At 36.6% G+C, this 27,010-nt stretch overlaps 1 protein-coding gene across 1 annotated transcript in view; it reads right to left on the bottom strand.

Annotated features, from left to right (window-relative positions):
* Window positions 1-4,244: 4,244 nt before the first annotated feature.
* Window positions 4,245-27,010, bottom strand: part of DCP1A (decapping mRNA 1A) — a 37,588-nt gene continuing 14,822 nt past the window's right edge. Inside the window, exons 5-10 of the mRNA XM_009334231.1 lie at window positions 22,070-22,208; window positions 17,665-17,784; window positions 12,887-13,642; window positions 10,278-10,343; window positions 7,971-8,189; window positions 4,245-6,337 (exon numbers count right to left, since the gene is read on the bottom strand). Of these exons, the coding sequence (XP_009332506.1) occupies window positions 6,257-6,337; window positions 7,971-8,189; window positions 10,278-10,343; window positions 12,887-13,642; window positions 17,665-17,784; window positions 22,070-22,208 (1,381 nt within the window). The 3' untranslated portion in view covers window positions 4,245-6,256. The remainder of the gene's footprint in view (window positions 6,338-7,970; window positions 8,190-10,277; window positions 10,344-12,886; window positions 13,643-17,664; window positions 17,785-22,069; window positions 22,209-27,010) is intronic.

Genomic DNA, 27,010 nt, shown 5'->3' with positions numbered 1-27,010 from the left:
GCAGACCTGGCAAATTATGTATTGCTGCCTCAGGAATTACAGCAAGGAAATCATGCCTAACCAGTCTGGTTTTGAACACACACTGAAATATTCTGGATTCTTACAGGCAAACCACATTTGAGCTTTGGGAATACCTGAAGATGACATATAGCAGTACAGAAACAGAACTATAACTTAAATTCTTCTGTGCTTCAGGAAATACCTTCACAGGCCATACTTGTCTCTCTACAATATTCCCTTCACATTTACTTACCCTCTTTTGCTATTCCTTCCCTTGTTCACTTCTCAGGAATCTTCTACTCACTGGTCCTTCCCCTTTCATTTTATTGCAAATGCTCTTTCAAAAATGCAGCAACTGATAAAAATATCTCTTCACTGCCCTTTTTTCCCAATGCTTTTTGAATGTAATTGTCCCATATGAAGAAGGATTCTAAGAGGAAGTGAAAAATTGTTGCATATCTGACAAGGATGAGCTTTACAGTTAATAACCATATTTCAGTTACAGGTCTATCACTGAAGTTTAATTCTCCTAAATTAGTAGGTCAGTTCAAAAGTAAATCCCTCAATCATAAAATCTGAAAGAGAGAAAAAAACCTGATTCACACTTGAAGTTGTGTGAAGATAGGAGAAAAAAAATCCACTATTGGGCGCTGAAAATAACTGTCAAAATTGTTTAACATATGTTATAATTTCTAATCTTTTGAATTTCAGATTAGGTCACTAAACTTGAGAAATTTACCTCAGCTATACTCAAGACTGTATTTAGTGATTTGACTGCATCCTGTTCATAAATTAAGAAGTTATATGAATGACAGGTTTCTTATCCTCTATACTAGCGTTAACCCCCCCAGTATATTGTATATTGAGAATGAAGTATAGTTGAATCCTTACCAAATACATGAGTCCACTGACTTCAATTAATTTGGCCCATGAACATGAGCTACAACTTGGTTTAAAAAGCCAGTTGCGTTATTTCATTCTGCAAGCCTGCAAATAAAATTTGAATTTTAGTGGATGAGTTTTAGGAAGCCTAATGCTTACTCCTTGATTCTATCTAGTGCTGTATCACCATTGTAGGGATTGACTTTATGCTCTCATGCACTCTCAGAAAACACAACTGTAGAGCACACACTAGCAAGAGAGAAAAGGCCAAAAAGATTTTGGTCTGCGTAAATTTCTTGTACAGTGCCTGGTTTAGCTGCAGCTACACATAGTAAGTCAGAAGTATTATCTTATTTCCAAACCAAAGGGGAGCACTTCATAGGAATAACAGTAACCAGGAGTACATGGATCCAGAAAAGACAAAAAGGTTAACAGCATCAACAATGAAAAAAAGTACTTCCTCAATATTGACTAAACAGGCAACACATCTAACATAGAATTTAGAGTTAGATTCTAGGCCTTAGCTGTTTCCACTTTTTCTCAATTATCTTACAGTAAATCCATGACTTCTGTACTTTTTTTGTATGGTATTCTTCTATTAGAAGAATCTGCTTTTGTATATAGTACAGGAGCCAGTTCAATATTAACTACTAGAGCAGCAAACACCATTCTTCAGTGGCCTCTCCTGACATTTGGTATGCCTTGCAATCTCGAACTCTTACGGGTAGTTCGAATGGGAATAAGCATCTAGCTAAGATTAAGGGACTTTGGCATGAGGTTTTGTTTAATTTCAAGATCTATTCCAACAGAACTTCTGCTATGGTTTCCTCCTCATCAGCTTCCCTATTTTACTTTGCAAAATTTGGATCGATCAGTTGCATGATACCAATCAGATATGGTAAGAGGGCAACTGCAATTTCCAACATCTATGATCAAGGACCAACACTGGATTGAATATCGTATGCCATGTCTAGATGGATGAGAGGGGATACCATAAAAAAAAAGTTATAAGGGAAGGCACTAAACCCAGTTACACCTGTACTTATAAGATGGTAAACTTGCAGCTGCATTTCTTAACGTGAAAGGAAAAATTGGTCTGTTTATCAAATTCAAAGTGCAAGCCTACTTACAGCAATACAGAGGATAGCCAGAAGCTGTTACAAGTGGCAGATGCTATTCTCAACTGTCCTTCAAGCAGGCATGCTGCATTTTCTTTAGTGAACAAATGCAATTTGTTTTTGCCCCCGGTATGAAGTAAGGAGTTTGAGTTTCTTCTCTGGAAAATATTAACCCTAAATAAAATCTGAACTTACCCTTCTAGCAGGCTACTAGAGCTCTAGAAATAAAAGGAAACATTGGAAGATTTTAGGAGGTGCTGAAACATTTGTTTTGAAGTTTTATTACAAAAATATATTTGCAAACATACAAAATTTTGGATGAAAAATGTTCATTCTTAAACATTTATGCAATAACTTAATAACTGCAAACATACATAGGTGCTATAAAATCCATACCATACCAAAAACGTTAATGATGCAGTATCTACATTTATTGACTTACAATTATTCTCATTCAGGTTTCCAGAAATCTTTCCTGAAGCCTCCCTTCCCCATGGTCTTCATATTGAAAGAACATGCAAATGGGTACAACTGGTGCATCCACAAAAGTGACAGAACTCAGAAGTTACTAAAAGCACATAATGTACATAAAACCCCCTAACTAACCATATGCCCATACACCGAATAGATAAAAATAAATACACCACCAGATTAGAGATACTGCAATTTTTCCAACTTGAAGTGAAAGGAAGATATTGCATCTTAACATTTTCGTAACATTGCCAGACAAAACTGAGGTGATATATATTGCACACATTCCTCCTGTTAAGATATGCTGTACAAAGCAACCCAAATACCTGGCAAAAAGGTGGCTGATTTGTTTAGAATACTTTTTAAAAACAAGAAGTCCCAAATTAAAGTTTGTTTTCAAAAATATTTCAGAAATTGTATCAGTGACTACACATGGCATAATGGGTTTCAGAAATATACCAAAATGAAGCAATTAGAAATGCAAGCAAAAATGAGATCCATCCAGCAGCGAGTGTTTAAATATTATATTGAGTATTTATACACAGAATTAAACATTTTATATGAAATCAAAATTAATCACTTAAATTTTTTTGGAACTTTATTCAATCATTCTGCAAATCTTGTTTAATTTGGAAAGATATACTGCTTCTAAGTTAATAGCTGTTAGGCACCTTTCATATAAACTTTGCATTGTTAAATAACAGCAGCTAAAGTCTAACTACAAAACTGAGAATTTTGATTTTCCTGAACAATTCATCAGCTGTAGGTTTTAAAACTGTCTTTGATTAGGTTTGAGGTGGTTTGGGTTTTTATGTTTGTTGTGTTTTGTTTGGTTTTGTTGTTTTTTTTTTTTTAAAGTGACTTAACGCTAGCCACAAAACACATGCTTAGATAATACAATTAATTTGGAGAGTATAGTCTAAACTAATAATCTTTTAATTCTCAGAACTAATAGGTAAAATCCCATTAAGCCAGTAGTTTAAAAAAAAAAAAGACAACACTTGAAAATGGTCACAATAATTTCCTGTGATGACCCATGGTAACTTCCTACACACTAGTTATCCCTACATGCGGATAACACGAATCAAGCACTTTGACAAGCTGGCAATTTTAGATTTATACAAAAAGTTAAAATAATCAGGAAAAAAGTTGTTAAATAACACAGTCCACATTTAAAAAAAAATAAATTCTAATTCTACACTGTGGTTGAGCTTGCGTTTTACAATGCAACTTTTCATTAAAGAGGTTTATCTGTTAAACCCACTACCCTGGCACTTGTCATAGATCTCTGTGGTGTATTAGCTGACACCTAGGTTGGTTCCAGTGCCTGCTGGCTACACGTAGAGAGGTCAGAACAAACATGTGCAGGTGTTCAAGATGAAAACAGGCTTGCTTGTTGTAAAAATGTGTGCCTAGTAACTATGATTTCAACTCTGTTTCTCTTCCAATTAATTTTGAAAGTTGGGGGTGGTGGTGGGAAGTAAACCAATAATGCAAAACCAAAGTAAAGTGAGGATCTGCCAACTGCTTGTGGGGGGTTCCTGGACAGCTGGAAACAAGTTAAGGATACTCAAAGTAGAGTCAAACTCTCATAACAGCATTGCTACTCTAAACAGTATTACTTTTGTCAACTGTATATGACTGAAGAACTCAAAATACAACTCCTTCCTATCATCTCTATAGTTCTTTGGATATGACTGTATTTAGCAAACAGTACAAATCTGCACTATCACCTTCCAACATTTCTATTCTTAGAAACAAGAAACCGGAAGCTGTCCATATGAAGTGAAGTTACGGACTTAATCTTTGCTAAATCCAGATAAAAAGCAACTCTCTATTTGGTTTAGGATATCCTTTTTTGTTCAGAGGAACTACTCATTGGTTTGTCCCTTTTAGTGAAACTTTTTCTAAAAAACCCAACAAAACAAATTAGTTTAGACCTTAGATCTAATTTGAGTCTCATTGTTTATGCATATCCACAGTATTATAACTCCAGAATTTATGTAGGAAGCTCCTTCTTCCTTAACAAGGCTGAGTTTTTATTGCTGAATTCAAATGCTACTATTAAAGCCAATATATTTCTTGATGAATGTGCATGACATTAGCATCTTTCCCTGAATCTTGCACATTTTTCTAACAAAATACTACATATTTTAACTGGAAATGCTGAACTCAAAGGCTGAGAAGAGCTTTTCAGAAGGCAGGTAGTGCTAAACAAAATATATTTTCCACTAAAAAGCTATGAAAAAAACTAAAATAGATCAAATACATAAAAATGTAAATATTTGTTGTATCTAAAACATACCGATTTGTGAATAAGTGGCAATTAAAGCTCAGTTACTAGTTTCCAATGAAATGACCATGCACCTTGACTATGTCAACATTAACTAATCCTTAGGATATATACACATACATATATGTTGTAAGGAGCCAAACAATTTTTTTCTTCATATTTCAATAGTGCTTGAGGGAAAAGAAGCAGCAGTGCAGCATAACTCACTACAGATTATCTTTTTACTCAATAAACCAGAACTTTTCTACTGGAAAAGCATCCTTTAAAACTACTATTGCTGGAGAAAGTTGGGACCTGAAGTCTTATTAATTACCTTTGCATGCCTTTAAGAAATAAATACAAGCCATGGGTAAACCAACACAGCAGCATAAGAAACTATAATTAGAAATTTTCTGATTTCAAATGGGAAAATTAAATCCAGTTAAATTCTTACATTAGTGAATAGTGAATTATTAAATCACATATAAGAAGCGATAACATTTTAATTAGATAAACTTCAGACTATGAAGTGTGCACTAACAATTTGGGGAGAGGGCAACAGAAGAAAAGCATGCATTTGTTCCCCATCTGCATAGTTTTCAACACTGCAGTTCCAACACAACCGAGGAATGAAAGCCAACTATGACATGGTCCATCCTTAAGCTAAAAGGGAAACAAAGTATTTAAATTATATCAAACACTGCTGAACAGTAAGAGGGTCTTCCAGTGGTGGTCTCCTAACTATAAATTTAAAACAAGAGAACTTCAACATGCAACAGAACAACTCTGTTGCTTTTAAAAAAAAAAAAGATACAATCACTGAGGATTTTGCATGCTTCAAATTTTGTCTTTTTAGAGAAAATGGCCTTACTCACTTGGATACCTGTTTAATGTCAGCGACACAGAAGCAAATAAGATTAATGGAATATTTAAAAGATGAATTCATGTGCCTTAGGTAGAGACTGTCAATGTATTGAGCAAATCACATTTTTAAACCTTTTGTTAAAGATTTCTCTCCAAAGGCCTGGCTTCCAGATCTGTTCCTTCCCCACACCTGCCAACTTAATCACAAGGCATTTTGCTCTCCTTTTCCTTAGTCCTTCAAACTGGAACCAGGTTCCCACAACTAAATTTTGTTCTGGTGTGGTGTAGTGTACTGTACTAGGTATTTGCTGGTTTAAATAGTATTGAGTCTCTAATCCTTGAACAGTGAATACAGGTAGGAATGAAAGCCAGAGCAAACATTTGCACATTCACTTAATGCTAATGAGAGCTCAAATGCAACTTAAAGTCCCCTCCCCAATAAAAACAAAGGTTTGCTGGTGATGATCACAGTGAAAACCTAGATCACTTCTGAGAACGTTACTTTCGTAAGTATTTAAGGAATAGTCTTTCCTAACAGGTTCAAATTCAAGACGTTGAAAACTAAGTATTCTTTTACAAAAATATTAGTTTTATAGACGAGGCATAATTGTTTCTAAAATGGATATATTTTAAGCAGATTTAGCTTCGATTATAGCTTGATGTTGTCTGTATTCTTGGTTAGGACTTGCAAGTAGACTTCATGAATAGTGCTGAGAAAATGGGAATCATTCTGCAGGAAAAAAACACATTAGAAACATCAGTAAAAAGATGAAAAAAAAAAAGTTTAATTTAATGCCATTTAAGTTGTGCATAAGGATTCCTTATAGTGCTAGCTATCTGAGCGTTAAGAGAAGGGAACTAGCTGCATACTTGTACAGAAGGCAATGCTTTTTGGACAACATACCAGCTTCATGGTTCAAAGTCTAAGACAGCTAAAGAGATCACTGAGCACATTGGATGCTCAAACAAAAACAGGGGTCACTAGGTCAGCCTTGGCCACATAATTTCACCTCCCTCCAGAGTCCAAACCTTAGTTTTGGACAGAGGGAATTCCATCCTGTGTACAGGCTCCCAAATAAAGTCTGCACGAGTGTCAGAAATAACGTTACTTCTATCTGTCAGACCAGCCTGAAAGGGATTGCAGTGTGTTATACAAGAATTCTCATGTCAAAGCATTACTGGGAGTGAATTCTTTTAACCTATAGACAATATTTAGAGATATTTTCTGAGTTTAATTCCTTCAAATAACAAGTTTACAAAACTGGTATCTAATCACCTAGCTTGAAGATGTAATATTCTTTTTACAATATCTGCATAGCAAATTTGGTATCCTGCTTGGAGTGCTGTGCAAGTACTCCCATGCTGCAGGGTATGCCTATTTTGGTCTTCATTCAGCTCTCTCTCTACATAAAGAGAAGATTAGAGACAAATATTCCAATCAGCTCTCTGATCACCACAATGATGTTCCTCAGACTACTGGGTGAGAATCGGTGCGCTATGTCTCTAATGAGAATAAGACTTCTGGCAGTTGAGCTCAGATGCAAGACTTACAAGTAAGGTAGTTTAAGTCTTTAAAAAGAAAAAAAACCATGCACACCAATACACAAAAACATTATGTAAAAAGGAACAACATAGATAAATCAGGCAACCTAGCTGATGATGGGATCTGGTAGCTGCCCTTTTTGGTCCTAACAACTTTATCGCTGGGAAGATATTGTTTGCTATTTTTAGACTTGCATTCTGGGTGTAAGCTCTACTAACATCAGCATGGAGGGGGCAAGAGAATCCTGAGTTAACAAAGAACGGTTTGCCATTCATGGCAACTTCACCATGACGTTAGAGGTCAAAATGATCTCACTGCATGGCTACTCCCAACATCACAGATTTAATTCAACTGAACTTTTTAGTCCCTAGAAATGGCAGAACTAGAACTTTACAATTTCCATTTCAAAGACACATACTTCAGTTAAAGATCAGGAACAGTTCTAGGGAACTGGAAACAGGAAAGCTTTCCTTGGAAAAGCAGGAACACTTACAAAAACAACAAAACCAACCCCCCCATCCCCATACCAGGGCTTCTACTAGTGCAACTTTTCCTTCACCCACCCACAAATTCATAGGGATGTGAATGAACACATCCAATGTACAGCTCTGTCCTTCTAAGTCCTCCATCTCGCAACCAAAAGGAGCAAGCTGTGCCATACTATGTGTACAGTGTAGAGTAATCTACCCCTTCCAACAGAAAGGAACAACTTTTGTAATGTTTCAGGGCAAAAGGAGTTATAGGGGTACAGAATTTCTCAGTACTGGCTACTGTACTTGGAACCCCATCCCTCAGAATTTGAGCTCTGTAAAGACAGGACCTTTATTAGATGTATCAGTGCTTCTTGAAGCTGCGACCTACTGAGAACAGTAGGAGGTATAGTCTGAACTTCTGTTGTTCCAAGTGTTAAAGGCGAAGAGGAATTGGCTTTATTCTCCACTTCAGTAGCTTTTGTAGCTGATTGCTGAAAAACACTAGGAGACAAGAGGATTGAAGGCGTTACTGTAGTTGTGGCTGTCACAAACTGCGGAGGTGCAACCTGTAAAAAAGAACAGAAAATTAATAAGCACTGTGTCCAGTAAGAATGAATGCTGTTATAAAGGCTGGAGAGACGAGCATAAAAAAAAAATTGTAGCCACTATTATTCAGTCAGATATTACAGAATAGCTGCTCTTAATGAAGAAATATCTACCTATGAAGATAAATATCAGTAGTAATTCTCATTTTAAAAGCTGAAGAAGGTAACAGTCTTCAATATTCTTGTATGCAGACTCCTTCCTCCTCATGTGGTTGCTACCTTCCAGAATTTTTGAAACATAACACGTAGAATAAGAGATGAGCTTTTCACCTAGGTAATCGAAGGAGCCTGTAGTTGTTTTGCAAATTATTATTTTCCTTGGGAGTTTACAGAAAGGCTAGTCCTGCTTCCCGCCCCTCCCCGCTTCTATGGCCTCCAACAAATACACTTATAATTTGAAGTAAAGTATCTCAAAGATATTTAAAATGACTGATGAACTATAATTAAAGCATTGGAGTACATTGAAAAATTCTCATTCTAAGTAAATTTTCCCTTGGGGGGAAGGGAGACAGGAATATTTTGAGGACTATCTTCCCACCTCATTCTTCCACAGGTCTGTGTCCATTTAATTACAGAAATCCACACACTGCCTTCACCACTTTTCCTTTTAAACATAAATTGCAAATGTATAGGAATATTATATTTGCATAAAGTGGACGTGAATAAACATCAGCTTTGAGCAACTCTGACATCTCCTGATAACTGCAATTATTATTCAGTATGATAATCTACATCTTGCTCATGCTTCCAGAATGACCAACATGGTGGGGAAAAAAAAAAGAAAATAAACAAGCCAATCTCACTCAAAAGAAAGCAAGACTAAAAGTGATATATCAAGATGTTTGATATGTCAGCAGAAAGAGTTCCCTTTGGATAACCAAAAATCTTCAGAAGAAAAAAAACTGCAAAGCCATCTGAAGTTAATGCATATATAACAACATCAACAACAGTAGAACTAGCAGATTGATTCTGTTATAGTCAAAACTGTGAAGACTTACAGCATGGGATTTCAGCTGAAGACAACGTGTTTAAACGAGCAAACGCAGTTTACCACACAACATGCACACATTTCTTAAAATTCCAATAACCATGTAAAATGCTTTTATTTAGATGATTATTTGCTATATCATGAACAGACTGTATGGCTTGTCTTATAGCAGGCCAGTAGCTAAAACAGCATTTTACTTTAAGCAGGACCATTTTTACTGTCTTCACAATCAGATCTGGGCACGCTACTAAAACTGCTTTTATGTAGTGCAAGTTGGGCTAGAATGAGGCAATTTAACAGATTTGAAAAAGGAGGAGGTAGGTAAAGGAAAAGTAGAATTAAATTACAGATGGTATCCTGAAAAGAATACATAATTAAAAACAATTCTTGAAGACATGACTATTACCAGTTTTTTTTTTTAACTGCAACCTGAAACTTTATATTGACATTATTTTGAACTGTTATTCAAAGGCAGTTCTAATAGTGTTAAATCTGTAGTCAGATCACTAAAACTTGCTATTAGAAAGTTTTGCAGTAACAAATGCTTGTCATTCTTTTCTTCCTCCATCTTCCTTCTTTTTTTTTTTTGCTTGGTATCTTTTTCATAAAATGCAAGGTATCTCAGGAAAACTGAAAGAGACAGCAAGGCAAGGACTGCATTTTATGCCTCTGGGGTACTTAAGGTTGGGCTAAGGCTAATAGACCCTACTGCAATATTATAGCATTAGTACTGCTTGCTTACAAGATTAAAAAAAACAGTTCAAATGGTGCAAAATGAATGCAAGATTGCAGATCGAAAAATGGATTCTCTTTTCTGCATTAGCATCAACAATAAGAGGCACTGTACAACCGAGTAGTGTACTCGTTCATAGTAGTCTACAGAAACTCCCCCTTGCTTCAGTACAGCTTCTTTCTGCTTCATCACAGCACTTTAAATATGGTCAGTGGGCAATGACTAGTTGAGATACCAACTGCTTACCAGTTTTACACCTCTACCCCCCCCTTTTTTTTTTTTTTTAAGAAAACGAGCAAACAATTAGCAGAAGTATTTATTCACTTACTTGACTTGCTTTAGACAAAGTCTTCGGCTGTGGAAATACTTCTGATTCCTTGTTTTGTTGTACAGTCTAAGTTAAAAAGAAAGCATAATTCACAAGTTATCATCCACAGCTCAATTTCCAGTGGTGGTTCTCTGTTTTTATGAAAGCACAAAAATGTAAATTTCAGCAGATTTTAGATGTAATGCTATTCATTTTGTAAAAGTGATATAATCAATGGGAAATTGGAAAAAGAGGAAAGATTTGAATTTATGTTTTATGCTTTCAATATTACAGCAAACCTGTAAAGCCACAACAAAACACAGTTACTACAGTTAAAAAAAATTCTAAACATGAACACTGAAATTGGGAACAAAACAAATGCTACGAAGTGAAGAGTTCAGTACCTTGTAATAAGTTTGGTAAATTGCCAGGAAGGTTAAATTCAGTATTTTTTTTCCTAGGAGTTCGGTCTAATCACCTCCACAAAAATTAAATGCTGTTTTCTGGTAGAATTTCAGAAGTATTTTATACCTTTACAAACAGCATCCAGTTATTTCTTTAGTCAGATTTCAAGACTATAATATTATAAAATATTAGAAAATACAATAAAAGGCACGTAGATAAGGTACGTTAGTAAATTCCTGTGGCATTCTTTGAAAGGCTTGTTGTAGCCATTTGGAATACCTCTTGGCAACACAGAACAGGAAAAAACCCTTCGCAACAGACAGTACTTAGCTTACTTGAACTGCAATGAAAAACACTCAGGGAATTGATAGTCCTTAATGACAAAAATAAAATTAGCTTTATGAAGTGGTAGCAAGCACAAGATCAAATTCTTAAGTCTAATTACACAAGATTTAAGAAGTCATTTGCTAGTTTGAGAGTATATTTGGACTACGGAGAATTTTGTCTAATGAAAATATGTACACACAGTGGACATGGTGGAAGGAAAAAAAAAGGGTATAAGACTGGCATATGAAGAGCTAATTCCCAAGGCTATCAAGCAGATGTTGAATAAATGCAGTCAAGGGCAGTTACGGATAAACCCAGCCAACTTTTCTAAGTGTTCAAAGATGTCACAATCTTCAGTCAAATCTGTACCAAGGTTTAGTAGTATACAAAAGAAAAATACTGCTCAGAATGTACAGTTCTTCAACACCAGATCAAGATAGCTGCTCAATGCTGTACTTGGACCTCCTCCTCCCTCTGCAAAATGAATCAGTCCAAACATCTCGAGAGGTGATCGCTAGTAAAATAATCCTAGCACGTAGCAGTCACAGTCATCTTGAAAATTTTCAAGAACAAAGGCAGTAGATTAGAAATAAGGTAATTAGAAAGACACCACAATGAAAACATACCGATTTCTTAAACATTAAGACAGGGATAACTCTTCTGAGGACAGAAAAACAACACTTGAAAAATACAGGGTATTCTAAAATAATGCTTAGGACAAGTTACAGGCTGAAGAGTTGAGCTTTTGATTAGTTCTCTGTTATGAGTAAGTCATCACCATATCATAGCAAAGAGTAGCAGCTGACCCAGACAGGGCTACCAAAGATCTTGTTAAAACCCAGCGGCAAGCACTGGATAATAATAAACGTTAGGAAATTCATACAGATATAGCTGTAAGTAGTTCAGTTAGGTGGTTTTTATTCTTGCATTATCATTGTACCCAAGATGCAAGAAGACACGATCGAACACTGGCTTAAGTCTGCATGACTGTAAATAAAATAAAAACGCAACAAAACAAAGAGAAGTCTCTGGATAACCTCAGAGATGGGCACTACAGAAAGTTACTCCCTTTGGAGAAAAAAGAAATCAAATAACCCAAATTCATTAGTGTCTTTACTACTGAGATAGCCAATTATACAGCAGAGCAACACTAATTGAAAATAATTTATAACACAAAGCCACACGCATTAACCTTAACAGACTAGCAGTGACATTTTCACCTAGTCTCTCAAAACAAATTTACTGCTTTGGCTTATATTAAGGCATAGACCACAGATTCTCCCCCAAGAAATAAAAAATTTAAGAGGTCTTTTGTAAGCGATACTAGGATAAAATAAACCAAGGCGGTCAATTAAACAAAATACATCAGTTAACAATCCATTTTACTAAATAACTAACAGTATCTCAGTGTAGCCCACAGGTATTCCCAGCAGAAGGGGGTCAAAATTGAAGGAGTACAAAACATCCAAAGCAAAATAACCAGAAGCAGGAAATGGTTAATTTTGTACCTTCAAAGAAGGTACAGGCTAGATTTCCACAGCATCAACTCTCATAACGCTGATCAGTCTGTAACCTTCTGTCCCTTCTCAGATCATCAGTTCTTAGCAGTATTTTTCTGACACAAGTACAGATGAATTCTTTAGGACTTATTCAACTCCTAACAGCACCAGCTTGAAAAAACCTCCTCCTCTACAGACAGGTCTGTCACTGATAGCAGATGCTAATGATAGAAAACTAATGAAATTGGATTTCTAAGTTAGCAATTCAATCACTATCACACAGTGGAAGTCCTTATATATTAGCCTTTTAAAAATAACTAACAGCACATTTTCCAAGGGAAAATACATGTAGTCTAAAAACAGTTTAAAGCTTCATGGATATAAAAACCCACAGAATACCTGAAGGGGAGAGATTATCTTGCTGTTCAAGGTTGATGGCTTACTGTGAGATTCTTTGAAGCTTTCTGGTGTTGCAAGTTGGCCAACCGAGGCAGAGATGTTTGGCGTTAAGGAAGTCTTAGTGAGAGACTGCTGTTGCATTTGGTCATGCTGTGGGGTCAACCTGAGTTTCTGGAGAAGATCAACACTTGTATGGGATGTATTTGAGACAGTTCCTGTATTTGTTGACATCAAGGGTGCTATAAGCTGGCTTTGGCCAGCCATTAGATTTTGTGGAGCGTGGTTCACTTCAGATGGCGGCTGATTCACTAGTGGGGATATCTGCTTGGCAGCTTGCTGCATAACGTGCATTATACTGTTGCTTTGTTTTAAGCCAGGAAGCATCTGAGCAGGGGCAGCTTCCATTGTCGAGGCTGAATTAAGAATAGGGCTTAAACGAACTGAATAGCTTGAAACATTTTTTACATCAGGCTGGGAAACTGAAGCTGGAGGTATTAGCATAGGTGGTTTTTTTTTCAAAGGATTGGCACTGGTTTTAACGCTTGGACTTTCAGATTTCCCTAGTGATTGTTGTATTACTGTTGACTGGTCAAAGGAAAAAGGCAAGAGCAAGCTGTGCTGCTCTCTGGCAGAGGTGTCAGTCTGCAACTTTTCCATTCTCTCTGGATTGGGATACGGAGCTGCGGGCTGTTCCTTTGGTACAGACGTTCCAAACAGTTCCTCCAAAGTCAGATGCTTCTGCCTTGACTGAAATGGCTAGAAAGAAGGGAACAGGAAGTTTTCAGTTTAGAAATATACATACCACTGTGCATCTCACACGGTCTATTACAATTTCAAGAAAACTATGAAAGACAACTAGGTCAAATGCATTTAAAATACAGTTTGGATATCAAGTGTGCCCTATTTACAGGAATTTTGAAATCAATTTCATTTACAAGGAACATCCTGTCTATGTAAGCTTTTTCTCTACAGCCTTCTATGCACAGACTGTCATTAAGATGGCGCCTGCCATCATCGATCAGCCAGAACTACACAAGGCACTTCAGGGGCGAGGGGGAAACATACATGTTGAACAAAATCCACATAGAATTTATAGAGTTGGAAATAATTAAATGGCCTAAAAGATGGGAAAGGAACAAAGAAACCTGAAGGTACACAACTGATCTAGCAATACATGCCTAGACAGTTCTTCTCACCCTTTTCATTAACAATGCGATAGATGTAACAATAGGTAAAAGAATCTGTATAAACCTAAACATATGTATATATATCGCCTTGAAAAGTGTGTATATATACACACAGTTACATCTACCAGTCCTTTAGTTTCTCCCAAAAATATATATCTAGCCTACAGCACTGACACTGTTAGAAAAATCTGATTTTAAGGATATCATCTTCAAATATTTTGCTGAAAATGTTTAAAAATGTGCCTCACTAAAGAGAAAAGAAAAAGCTATTAACACCCTCAACCTCAAAATTTTCCTTTTTTTTTTTTTTTTAGGTTGCACAGGACCAGAAGTTATGTAAAACAGCTGGACTAAAATACAACATTCTGTTCAGAAGACTGAATGGCCTGCAGCACAATTCCAGTGTATTCTGACGGTACGTCTAAACAAAGATGCTATTTTACAATAACAACAACTACTGTACCATGACATTGCTATGCTAGCTCTAATTTTATTAGCACAGATAACAGCAGTGAAAGCACGGCAGTACAGGTAGCATGCAAGTAGCCTAACAAAAAAACCCTTGAGCTTGAAATCATATTGACTTCTGCCCAGGTTACTAATCTCTACTGCCATTGTTGTTACCCATTTTTAGCTAACTTAAAGTCAGGCACACTTTCATTTTGCAGCTGAGACATTCTATATGTCTCTATACTAATCTATAGTTTATAAACCTTGTTAATTATGTTAGGAATTCTTCCTAAAAAGTTGTTCTTACTTTTCTCCACCGATCCTACTGTTCTGGAGACCTGTCCTTCAACTGTAAAGATTCCATTAAAAGAAAAATCACTATTCCATCTCATTTCAGACTCAGCTTTTCACTTCAGTATGATAAATTGACTAGTTTTCCTTCATTAATACATTACAATAGTCAAGTAATAAACAGAAATCTCTACCATGCTCTGATCCAAGTCAGACTAGCCCCTTACGTGGATACAGTCTCAAACATGAAGTTAATTTCCAGCCTGAAGTATAGAACACATCTTTTGCCTGTCCCAACTCTGGCTGAGGTATATTTTGAGCGTATCATCAACTCCGTGGGTTATGAAGACCCTTATCAGCGGGGGCTGCAAAAAGGCAACATGATCACTTTACTTGATAGGAACAGACTGCTCCTCAGAGGGTTTCTCCAGAAATAATTTCAGATGTGTTGAAACATGAACCAGCAGTCAGAGCTGGCACTATAAAGTTTAATTTCAGTGTTCTAGTTCAGTTTTGCCAATCACTGGCACAAAAGCATTTCATGATACAACTGATTTTCATTTTGAACTGCCAAGATAAAAAACTTGAACTTCAGAATATCACAGAGAAAACATTTATTTTTATTCCCAAGTCTGTGATATCTTTAGCATGAAATAAAGTTAGTCAATCAACATACAAGTGTGACATTTTGGAGGGGGTTTAGGAATCTCACCGTACTTATATGCACACTTTAAGTCCACTGGTCACATGTTTCAGTTAGATGAAAAATGTATTTTTACAGATGAAATGGAATGTTTTTCCAGTAGTCTTCCAGCTGTCCGTGTTATTAAAAATGTGATTAAGAACAAACACATTTGTAATATATTTGAACCCAGTTAACTAGCTTTACTTTTATTACCCAATTAATTTTTTCCAATATCTCTGCACTTACAATTTTAAATAGCTCAACAGAATTAAAAATACACCATTTCACCTGTTTTATAAATCTACTGTTTCCCTTGAATTACTTCAGAACAATCTGTTAGAAGCTTATCTTTCCAATTTTTCGTTTGCTAGTTATTTGATTTCTGTTCTGCAATTCCATGCACTGTCAGGTGGGGCACTTCAGCTGATTGTGTACAGTCTACATGGAGTGATCCAAAAGAAAGTATCTTCTTTTAAAACAAAGCCTTAGGAAACTCTGCTACCAGGTCTCAAGACCAGGCATGCAGCAAGCAGAGCTGGCTGCCAGGGGTCAGTCTATCACTTGTGCTGATTCAAAAGCAGAGGTGCTGCTGAGGGGTAGAGGGGACTGTGATAGCCAATAATCCCAGCAAACTCCATACCCCCAATTTAATTCATTAACTGTTACTACCCCATAACAGATTCCTGCTGCCCATACCCAAGCCCTAACCTGTACTGGAAATTATTACTACTACAAAGTATTTTGTTTACAAGTACTAAGTGCAAGGTTGCACACATTTTCATAGAGCATTTCATTTCACAGACACGGTGGTTTATTGCATCAGAAACACAAGTGTAAACTATGGCAAGGGCAGAAGGCAGGCCTTGCAGCTTACCTCAGTGGGGTATGTTCTGAGGAAAACCACTACTGACCTTTCCGTGCCCACTGGGTGGCACTGTAAGTAGGCCTAAGTTATTTAGGTGTTACAGGGAACTTAGTTATTGCAGATTTTTTTTTTAATCTCTAAAAAATCTTGTACGAAGTTACAGCTTCCTTGTGCTGAAATGCTTACTAGAAAACGGAGCCAAATACTGAACTATTGCTACCTGTTCCAGCCACTCCAGTGATGATACTAAGTATTTTGTAACAAGTTTCCCGTGGTTCAAAGACATCATTTACATAAAGCAGGTTATTTTCACTAGCATTTTTACTGTAGTTTAAACTTTAATTACAGTAGTAACACCAAGCTTTAGAATTTGTAGATATTTGGATACATGGTGATTCAACATGCTGTATCTGCACTTACCTGAAACAGATCTCAACACTCGTATTACTATAATTTGAGCAACATCCCTCCCCAATTTTTTTTTTTTTTTTTTTAAATATTTCCCTTCCTGCAGAGGAAGGAATATATTGTCAAAAAGTTCTTAACATAGGAAAAAAACCCCAAACAATACTCCTCCCCTGCCCCCAACAAAACAAAAAACTGCAAAGCAAACCAACAAAAAACACACACACTTTTTCCACAATATAAGCATGAAGGAATCAGCCAAGCTGACTGATATCATTACCAAACAGTGATACAAGCAAAGGTTCAATGCAAGCTACAGAAGTATGGGAGAAGATAGGTAAACACACTTCCAGTTACGCCAAAGGGACTTTGGTGCTGCCATGACTGAAGCGCTTTCCATTTCTGACTAACAATTCACTCCCGATTTAAGTTAGCAGGACTGTGGCTTTGAAGGCAGCACAGATAAACCTTCAGTAAATCTCTCAGACATGAGAAAACAGGGCTTGAGTTCATGTGTGAAAGACTGCAACAACATGTACAGCTAACTGATGCCATATTCAGTCCAATAATGTGGCAGAGGTAATTGTTTTCTTGCTTCCTGGCTCTGCAAGTCATCCTGCACATTACCACAGACTGACTTCTTCCAGAATCCAAGTTAGCCCATTTAAACATACTGGGATATTCACAGCAGTGTGGACATTGCCTCATATTTTAAAATGCTAAGTCAAAAGACAGAATTTAGGATCCTAAAACTCTTCAAACCCATTAGTTTATTTAAAGCAATAATATCTTCAGACAACACACTGCAGGCATTCTAAGAAAAAAATATTTTCGTACCAAAACGAAGTACTAAATGAAAAAAATAGCACCTTATTTAGGGTTGGATGAAACATACCTGCTCTTTCACTTGTAATGAAGTTTTTTGTTCTGAAGGCTCTGTGCTTTCTGGCTTTGGAGGATTTGCATTTTGTTGCATTCCAGAACTTGATATAATACTTAAGTCATTTATCTGATTCTTGGGTGGGGGGAGGGGGAAAAAAAAAAAAGAAGAAAAATTAACACAAATACATGAGTTTAAGTCTACATTTACCCACTACTACAATCCTGTTTACATGGCACTTTGACTGAAATACAGACTATGTACAGAGTACCGATTTTTGTAAGACACTGTGGAATTCACAAATTTTAGGAAATAAAAATCATACCAAGACATCCACCATATGACTATATGTAGTCATAAAGCTTTTACTCTTTATTATTCAAAAAAATCCGACAACTGGCTTCATACTGTTTTCACCAAGAAATATTAAAAAAAAGGGCTTTTACATCCTTTATCTGCATTAGCTGCTAACGAGGAAGTTTGCTACACTTCACTAAATCAAAAACCCAAAGTAGAAACAGCTTAGAAAAAAAATCCTGTCAGAAAACATTCTAAGTAGCTGGAAAGAGAGCTTGTCACGGACTTATTTCCACCAGATTTAATTAACCATGTACATGTATTTTCAGAAGCTGTTAATTTGTTTTTCTGTGAACAAGACAAAAACAGACAGTATGTTTACAGATCGAGTTGACTTTCATCTTTAATAAATATATACATAAACAAATATAGGAATTGTATTACAGTTTAAATCACTAGTGAAAAAACCCAAACTGTAGAACAGTCTAGCTTTCCATAGGTAAACTACACCTTACGCATATGATAGAGGTGAACATTAGCACAACACATAACGATTGCTCTGGTCACTTACCCACAGCAGCAAAATCTAGGTTAAACTTTTAGAAACAACTTAAAAAACAATCTCAGCTTTATTATTCTTTTGTTTTCCATTTCTAATTGAAAGCAATAGATACAAAATCAAGACTATATATTGTGATTTAGGGACAGAGGCAAGAAGCAGCTTCTCCCATCTTTTCAACTTTTAACCACTAACTTGAAGGTCAAAACTCTTTGTGCCTGAAATACTGGATGCCTTGTGGTTACAAAAAAAATCAGACAAGCATAGTTTTCTCTTCAGTAGAGGATAAGCTGCAGTATGTTTCCATGCTCATACTGAAACACACACAAAACACTACACTATAAAGAGCATCCATTCACTTCATCAAAAAAAAAAATAGTATCTCAGAATTCATTCATTTTCACATATGGACTTGATGTAGCAAGTACTTGAAGGATTAAGCTGATTTGGAATCCTAGATTAAATCACTCAGACCTTCATAAATCTCTTTTTCACTCTCTGCCCCCTTCTCATGCTGACACTCTGCCAATCTCATGTGGGCTGCACACAAGGATTACTGTATGATCCATCTGGAATGTACCAGGCAGATAAGTACGTTCTGCTCCTAAATACAAATTCACGTGTAATTACCGAGTGCCATAAAATAATTAAAAAAAAAAATTAAGACAGGGAAGGTCTCTGAAGAAGCCATCTTCAAGTTGGTGACTTCATCATGTTACATTGACATACCTTGCCTACAAGGAGTTCCAAAATTAACGTGCCAGAGGTTTGTTGCTAAAGCTGAAGCGGTCAACAGAACATTCTCCAAAGAAGTTTGCTTGAAAAGTGACCAACATTGCTCAATTGAGTTTATCTGGCAACTTCTACATAACTACAATCATAGCAGGCTATCGGATTATGTTGAACAGATTCAGTTTACAGTTCACATACACATACAAAAGGGAAATTTTTTAATTATTCTAGTTTCACTAGTGTTCTAAAAGCATCAAGAAACAACACACACACACAACTAATCAAGATCAACACAAAAACCCCAATTATATAGTAGCTCTACTGTAGTCTATGCCCTGCATATTTCCCTGTTGTATTACAGGCACCACAGCTGTCAACTGTCCACCACAAAATCTGCATACCATGGCCTGTTTATCAATATTTTACTTGTCTACAGAGCTTCATCCATGATGCTTAGGAACTTCATTTCTAGCAAAAGCTTTTCAGTACTCTCACATGAAAAAGATCTGAAAATTAGGAGAGGAGAAGCTAGAATATCCTTTCTGAGTCATTTTTAAGAGCCATCTGTTGGAAATGTGTATTATCCAATACTGCAAGGACAAAGAGGGAGAAAAGGCTTCATCACACCCTAAGAGGGCACTATCAAAACAGTAAGTCCTTGTGGGATGTTTTCTTTTTTCTTCTCCCCCCCTTCCCCAAAACCCTTCAATTTCTTCAAAACTGTCTCAATGGATAAACATTGAAAGATGAGTCATTCGGGTTTTGATACTTCCTTCTGTGCTCTCACAAAAGCTACTACTTCTACAATGCTGGCCTTCGTACAAAGACACCTTCTCCCCAAACAGCATTGATGTTCAGAGAACCAGAAGCAATTTTTTTTTTTTAAAAATCTGTATTTAAAGCGTTCAAAAAACACATTACTGATTTTCAGAAATGAGTATCTAGCCTGGGTCAAATATATTGTATGGTTTGTCGCATTCACCTGCCCTCAATCTACGTCAGAAAGTAACAAGTTAAGTTGGCTCATACAAGGCTTAATCCACGTGTTCATTCTTTTCTCCTCATCCCACCTTGTACTGTAACAATCTAGAATACTACAGAGACTCAAATCCCACGTACTCAAAAGGAACTCTGCTGTGATCTACCGCACAAGCAAGTTCTGGAAGGAATCAAGCACTCTACTAATGTGCTAACTCTTCTCCCACCAGTACAACAGCAAAAACTATACCACAGCTCTGCAATGTTATACTCACACATTACTTTACTATTGCACATTCTTGCATTATTATACTTGGGGAGAGGCATGTTCAGAATCTTTGTTTCCTTTTTGGGATCTCCCACATATTACCCTTATATTCGTCCTGCGTGTATGAATTTGGTCCTCAGGACTATATCACATAATTCTTTCCTAATTTTCTCCTTCATTATGTAAACTTGTGAATTTAGCACTGGCAAAAGAGACCAGACTCACCCTTCTGAAATCAATTAAAAGGATAGACACACAGTAGACAGGACAGAAGTAGTAAACTGGGGAACAGAAGGATAGGGGAACAGTATTGTTATACTTAGTCTACAGCTATTAAAAATATGCTTCATAGAGTCTGCAAAGGTACTGAATACTAAATCTCTCATCTCTAATACCGCAAGACTTCTTTTGAGACTAAGAAGAGACAGACGCTGTTGGGTACAAATTTATTTGCTCTTCTCACAGACAAAATTTTCTCACAGCAGTAGAAATCGTTGTAAAATGGGTCTATCAAGCTACATTTCAAGTTGGATCACACAATCAGTATTCACCCTATCTTGCCTGAAATCAGAGACTGTTTCTAGTAAAGTGTACTTGAGGGAGGGAAGGAGACATCAGTCTGAAAACAAGGCTACTGAAACAATGGCAGAGAATGCCTGCTCTTTGAACAAAACACAGCTGATGTGTTAAAAACTAGTTTCTAGTTAGGCTTTCTTAAAAATGAAAAATAATGAAAAAGTAGGCAAAGAGTTGCCCACTAAGGTAATAATTACAGAAATAAAACCTATGAACTCATGCAACTTGCAAATCCCACAGTTTTAAGATATGAATTTTTCCCCACATTACCCCTTCTCTCTAAGCCATTGTACATCTGTGCTTGTATCACAGACATGGGATAGTTCACAAAGGGCTTCTGTTATATTATTCAACATGCTAAAGCATTTTAGCGTGCAGCGCAATGAATGCTCTTGATTATGTCATGAATCATAGCGGATCTCCTCCAGTGACTTTCAGTACAGAGGAAAAAACTGAAAAACCAAAGTGTCAGCCACTGTAAGGAATATTTACAATAGTGGAACTTCAAGATCACAAACCCAGACATGTTCAGTGGTATGTTCTTCTACAGTGTTACATATATACCTATTTGTTCACATTTCCTTTGACAATGATCTCACAAAACAGGACAGTAGTCAAGTACTGAGATTAAGCAGCCCATGCACCTACTTTAGAAAAATATTTTGTTGTGTCTGCATCTCCAGGTATCTGGTTTTAAAATTATATTTCCCCCCCCCGAAGGTAGCAATTCAAACATGAGAATATACAGGCCCATTAAATTATGGATTAGGTGCATTACTTTGCAGTCTTGGGTTAGAATGCATTGCACAGGACAATTTAGTATATCAGAATTATTCTCTATCATCTATCTCTCAGAAATCACAAGGCATGCTATTTCAGTGGACTCCATATGATGTCCTAAGCCCCTTATTCAGAAGTGGAAGTAGTGGTTTTATTTGTTTGGGGGGGTGGGGAGAAAAACAGGAAAAAAAAAAAGGAAAAAGAAAAAAAAAAAAGAGACATTTCCTTACTCGTTCATATTCATCCTTGGCTTTACTAAGCATTTCCAGGATGTCAATGGGCCTGTTTTCATTGCAGCCATTGGTTCTGCTGGGACTTTTTCTGTCCTGGGAAACTTGCTGTGATCTCTGAGCTTCTTGTTCTACCACTCTGTAACAGGAAAGGAGAAACAGGATTTTAAGATTTTATCTGGAGTTCACATCTTGCAAAAAGCAGTAAAGAAAAATGTAGTCCCAGCATATCAACACATTTTGCTCCACCTGTATAAAAACCTAACACATAGTTGACCAAAGTTACAAAAGTTTTCATTTGCTACAAGGTTTAGATAAGTCAAACTGGCAAATGGTCTGTACAATTTATCTCCAATCCAGACAGCACTGGTCTGCCTCTCACAAAGTTTGCCTACAGTAAACACTACTACTGTCATATTTAGACTTTTTTTACAATAAAATATGTGGACATTCAAGCACGTGTTACACAAAGAGCACATGTATTATACCACAGACTAAAATACATTTTTTACTCTTTACTTCCTAACATGCATTTTTTCCATATTTAGCCAAATCAAGCCATGTTATTCAACAAAATCAATTATAAAACAGCTCTAATTTAGGACGAGGCCTACCATTATACAACAAAACAAAGACACTGGGAAAGAAGAGAGCTGGCTCATACCAGATGTCTCTGGAGTCAGCCTGCAAGGAGGCTTAGAGCAAGTTACCCCTTACTCCCCGTCTTAAGGCTCTGGAAAGAAGGGCAAACCATTTTCTTCCCTAGCTACCCTACAGCCATTCCAATTACCTGCAGGTCAACAACATGTCTTTTCCTCCAGCCTTTGGTGCCTACAGTTCATTCACCACTTCTACTCCACCCCTACCTGCCTCAAGTATCAAAAAATTTCAGTTTAAAAGATGGTTAAGATAGGCAAGATGATGATGTGTACCTGGTATATTTCATTAATAAAAGCAAAGGCAGCATATATTTCTACTCCTAATCCATACACAGTTCACAAGATATACATGGCTGTGCAATGCGCTAAAGCTTATCCTCTTGAAATAAACACACACCAGCCTGTAATCCCTTCTTTTTTAAGCCTGCATTAATCAAATATGTTAAGAAAAAACAAGCACTGTAAACAGGGCAGAACTCTAGAGCTGGCATGTCACTTGAGAACTCTCATGCTGTGGAACTGATGGCTGATGGGGAAGCCAAGAGGTGCCATCATAACAATCACAGAAAGTGACAATCATTCCAGCCTCCAGTTTCTTTGGGTCAGTTAGGATTCAGGAGTAACTCCAGATTTTATAGACTATTAGATATTTATATGCACCTCTATGTTCCCATTTCTGAGGAAAAAAATAGTTCAAGTCTTGGAAGTTTCTTCCCAGTTTTCTAGCAACCAAGCCTCTTAACCTCACTAGAGTTTAGCTGTGTTCATTTGAAGAAGGGTTAGATTTGGCTTTTAACAATTCAATACTGCTTTCAAAATTACTTTGAAAATTTTTAATCATACAAGCTGCTTATTTAACCAGCTTCTCATTATTAGTACAGCTTTCCCTGTTTGTAAGCAAGCATTCACCCACAAACATAACTCAGAATATGGAGGCCAATCTACACTGTCTGACAATTTCTAAGAACTGCAGCATGTGCTTGTTTGGATTTAGCAGCTCAATACTGTGCAAATGTTTCTATGGTGACACCCTGAGAGAACATTTTGTTCTAGCACCCCACACGGTCATACAGTCCTGACTTAGGACTTGTCTAAACTCAACTTTCAAACTAGGGATGAGAAAGCGCAAGGTAAAAGAACCAGAATACTTTGAGATTTTAAATGTCAGCATAATTGTATCAGAAAAAATAAATAGTTAAAGGGAAAATTTTGGACAGCTGAAATCATGCATGTGCTGTCTGATGGGTGAAGCAAAGGCTTCAGACTTGAGACCCTCCTTCTGCTCTTAACTAGTTGGTTCAGAAGGTTTCAACAAAACGTCTTCCCATCAAAATAGTACCAATTGGTCTCATAGCAAAACACCTTCAAGGAGTACGTGCATTTCACAGAAATGTTTCACAAAGATTTCTGAAAAATATAATATTTTTCTGTTGTCCATTATGAAGTATTTGTTACCTTTTTAAAGTTTACTGTTTTTTTCTGAAGAATGACAATTAAATTATCTTCTCATGTAGCTAGCTCTCTAATAGCTCTTCCTCCATCTTCTGTCTTGTGCAGGTTACATTCAGATGGTGGTGATGGGGTAACTGTGAAACAGTATACTCCCAAAACTCTGAGATACTATCCCACTTCTAGCTTGCTGCCTGTATCTCAGAAGCCAGTTTGGGTCTGACTGTTGAAACAGGGTAAAACAAGCCTATAAACTAACCTAAAAATAAAAACCCCCTACAAACTTACATGTCAGAATGCAATAGTTTCACAAAGATTTGTAAAACCCTAGTTTCTGTCCTACTTCTAGAAAGCTCATCCCTTATAAACAATCATCTTGACTTAACTTGACCCAAATTAATTCCTTCTAAAGTCAGCAGTTTGATGACTCCCATAAAATTTTTTCTTTTCAGAAAATTCTAGAACTCTTAAAAAAACAAACCCAAAAAAGTTCTGTAAATCAAATACCTTTGCTGGGGAAAAAAGTCAACTAATGCAAATCTGTACACTGAGCATGCTCTGTGTGCAATCTGGGATTAAATCTTTTTTAAGCAAGGCCTGCTGTTTCTTTCCATTATATCAGATAGTGGAACAGGCACACATTCCTTCGGGGACACAGTAGCTGCTGTGACAGTTTGCTTAAGAATATCTGCAGTTATAGCATTGAAAATATACCTGGCACAACCTCACAGAAGGGAGGGGAGAGGGGGAGAGAGAGAGAGAATGTGAGAAGTGAAGTCTGTGATTACAAAGACCACAAACACCAATTTACTTTTCTTTTGAAAGATAAGCCACCAAAATATAAATGGATGGCCTGCAATCTTGTTAACTGAGTCTGGCACAATAAGGTCAAGTCAAACAGCAGGAAAGAGAATGCAAATCTCCTTGAAACCTTTTATGGTTATGTTTTTGAAGCTCTGACGTACTATAAAGGCAGACTCTTGCTATCAATGATACAAAAAATCCCACCCAAATGAAGGGGTGCCAATCCAAATTTCCACCCAAGACAAAGACAAAAACTGTGGAACAAAATTAATGCTCTTGGAAGACAACATAAATATTTATTTTAAAATACATTGAACTAAGCCTGATGGAGCCTGCTACCATGCACTGAAATGCAGCTTTCCTTCTTTAAGATGCAATTTTATTTTATTTTTTAAATTAAAAAGTATATTTTAAGTTTTTTTAAATACATATTTCATCCCAAGATGAAATAGTTCCTGCAGTTTCAGCCTCCTTCTTGTAGGGAAGCACACAGAAGTATCCGCATTTTTACTTTTCTTCTGACTGCCTTCTACTCATTTTGGAGGAGAGAAAGCTTGATGTTTGTGGAAATGGATGTCAGCAAAACAGTATCATTCAGCTTTTCATCAAGTTTGTAACAACAACCTCAGAAGAGCAGCTTTTCCATCCCACAGTAATGTGCAACTAGAATGCCTTCATTTAATTTTCCCTAATATGAATCTTTAGATACTCAGAAGCTATAAAGCACATGGTACCAAACTAAATGTGATTTCATTCTACAGTGCTTTTTCAAAAAATAAGAGTAAATATACTTACACTAGATACCTTTCTCAGTATAAAAATGGCTTCCGCAAATACTTTCGTTACCCCTAAACCAATATACAATTTTAAAGGAAAAAAGAACTAGAAGTATTCAGACATTCCATAATCTAATAATGAAGAAAGGCGTTATGAAAAAAAGCACTCAGATAATGAAAGACTTATTACTAGCAGTACTTAGGCTAGCAAAGATCACTTATACCTTTTTTTACCAAGTTAATGACAGCAAAGACTAAAAATCATACTAAAGTGAGGTCCTAGACAGCTCAGCAAAATTTAAGTGTCTGTATTCTGTCAATATCCAATCAATGTCTTTTTTATGTATGCATTTGATTTCTCTAATTTCACTTGCATAAGTCTGAAGTGACAAAGCTCAATACGTGTTCCCCAAACTCTGCTTGATGCATTAACTCTAATTTCAGTTTCAAAGATACTTTTAATCCACAATCATTCCAACACCTACCATAAAAAGTTCCAACATTTTAAAAATACATTTCAGCTTTCTGACCTTCCAAAATAATTTGTAATCTCAGAAACTTTCTAGGGTGCTGAGATGCTACAATTACAAAAGCCTGTGAGTACCTGTACTATAAACAGGGGCGAAGCAATAATGATAACTTTGGCACTTAATAAAGCTGTAATACAGGCATCAGGGACCCAAGAAAAGGCAGGCTACAGTAGTCTACAAAGGAGTTGACAATAAAACTTAGATTATTCCCAGACTGACTTTAAATGAACCTATTGGGTTACAGTTATTTCCAGAATCCAGCAAAAAGGGTAGATGTGATTTATGGACTGCTGAGCCATGGCTTAATCAGTCTGTTACCTGATTACACTTTTAAAGATCCCTGAAGTATCTATAGCCCATATTTTGTGCTATAGTGACTAGACTAGTTTAATACCAAATGAACTCAAGTTTTGCTATATGACACTTAGAGCTGCAGTGTAGTTGTGCATGACAGAATAAGAACATGGTAGAGTTTGAAGGGCTCAGCTCTCTCCCCCACTGCAAACATTAATCATGGTTTTAAATTAAAAGGTGCATTAAAAAAAGAAAGCCTTGCCCTTCTGATGCTCTGTTTATAAAGTGGAGAGGCAATAGACATTTTATTTGTTTTGGTAACTATTTCTGAGAAAGTGTTTCACACAATTGTTTTCCATTAATCCTTATTTGCACAAGCCAAATAACAGCAAAAAGTCCAACGCAGCTGGGGGGGGGGGGGGGAGGGAG

The sequence above is a fragment of the Pygoscelis adeliae genome, unplaced genomic scaffold, assembly GCF_000699105.1.
Source record: "Pygoscelis adeliae isolate BGI_AS28 unplaced genomic scaffold, ASM69910v1 Scaffold411, whole genome shotgun sequence".
Lineage (NCBI taxonomy): Eukaryota > Metazoa > Chordata > Aves > Sphenisciformes > Spheniscidae > Pygoscelis > Pygoscelis adeliae.
Note: the sequence above shows the minus strand (reverse complement) of the source record. Positions and strands in the feature narration are given on the sequence as shown.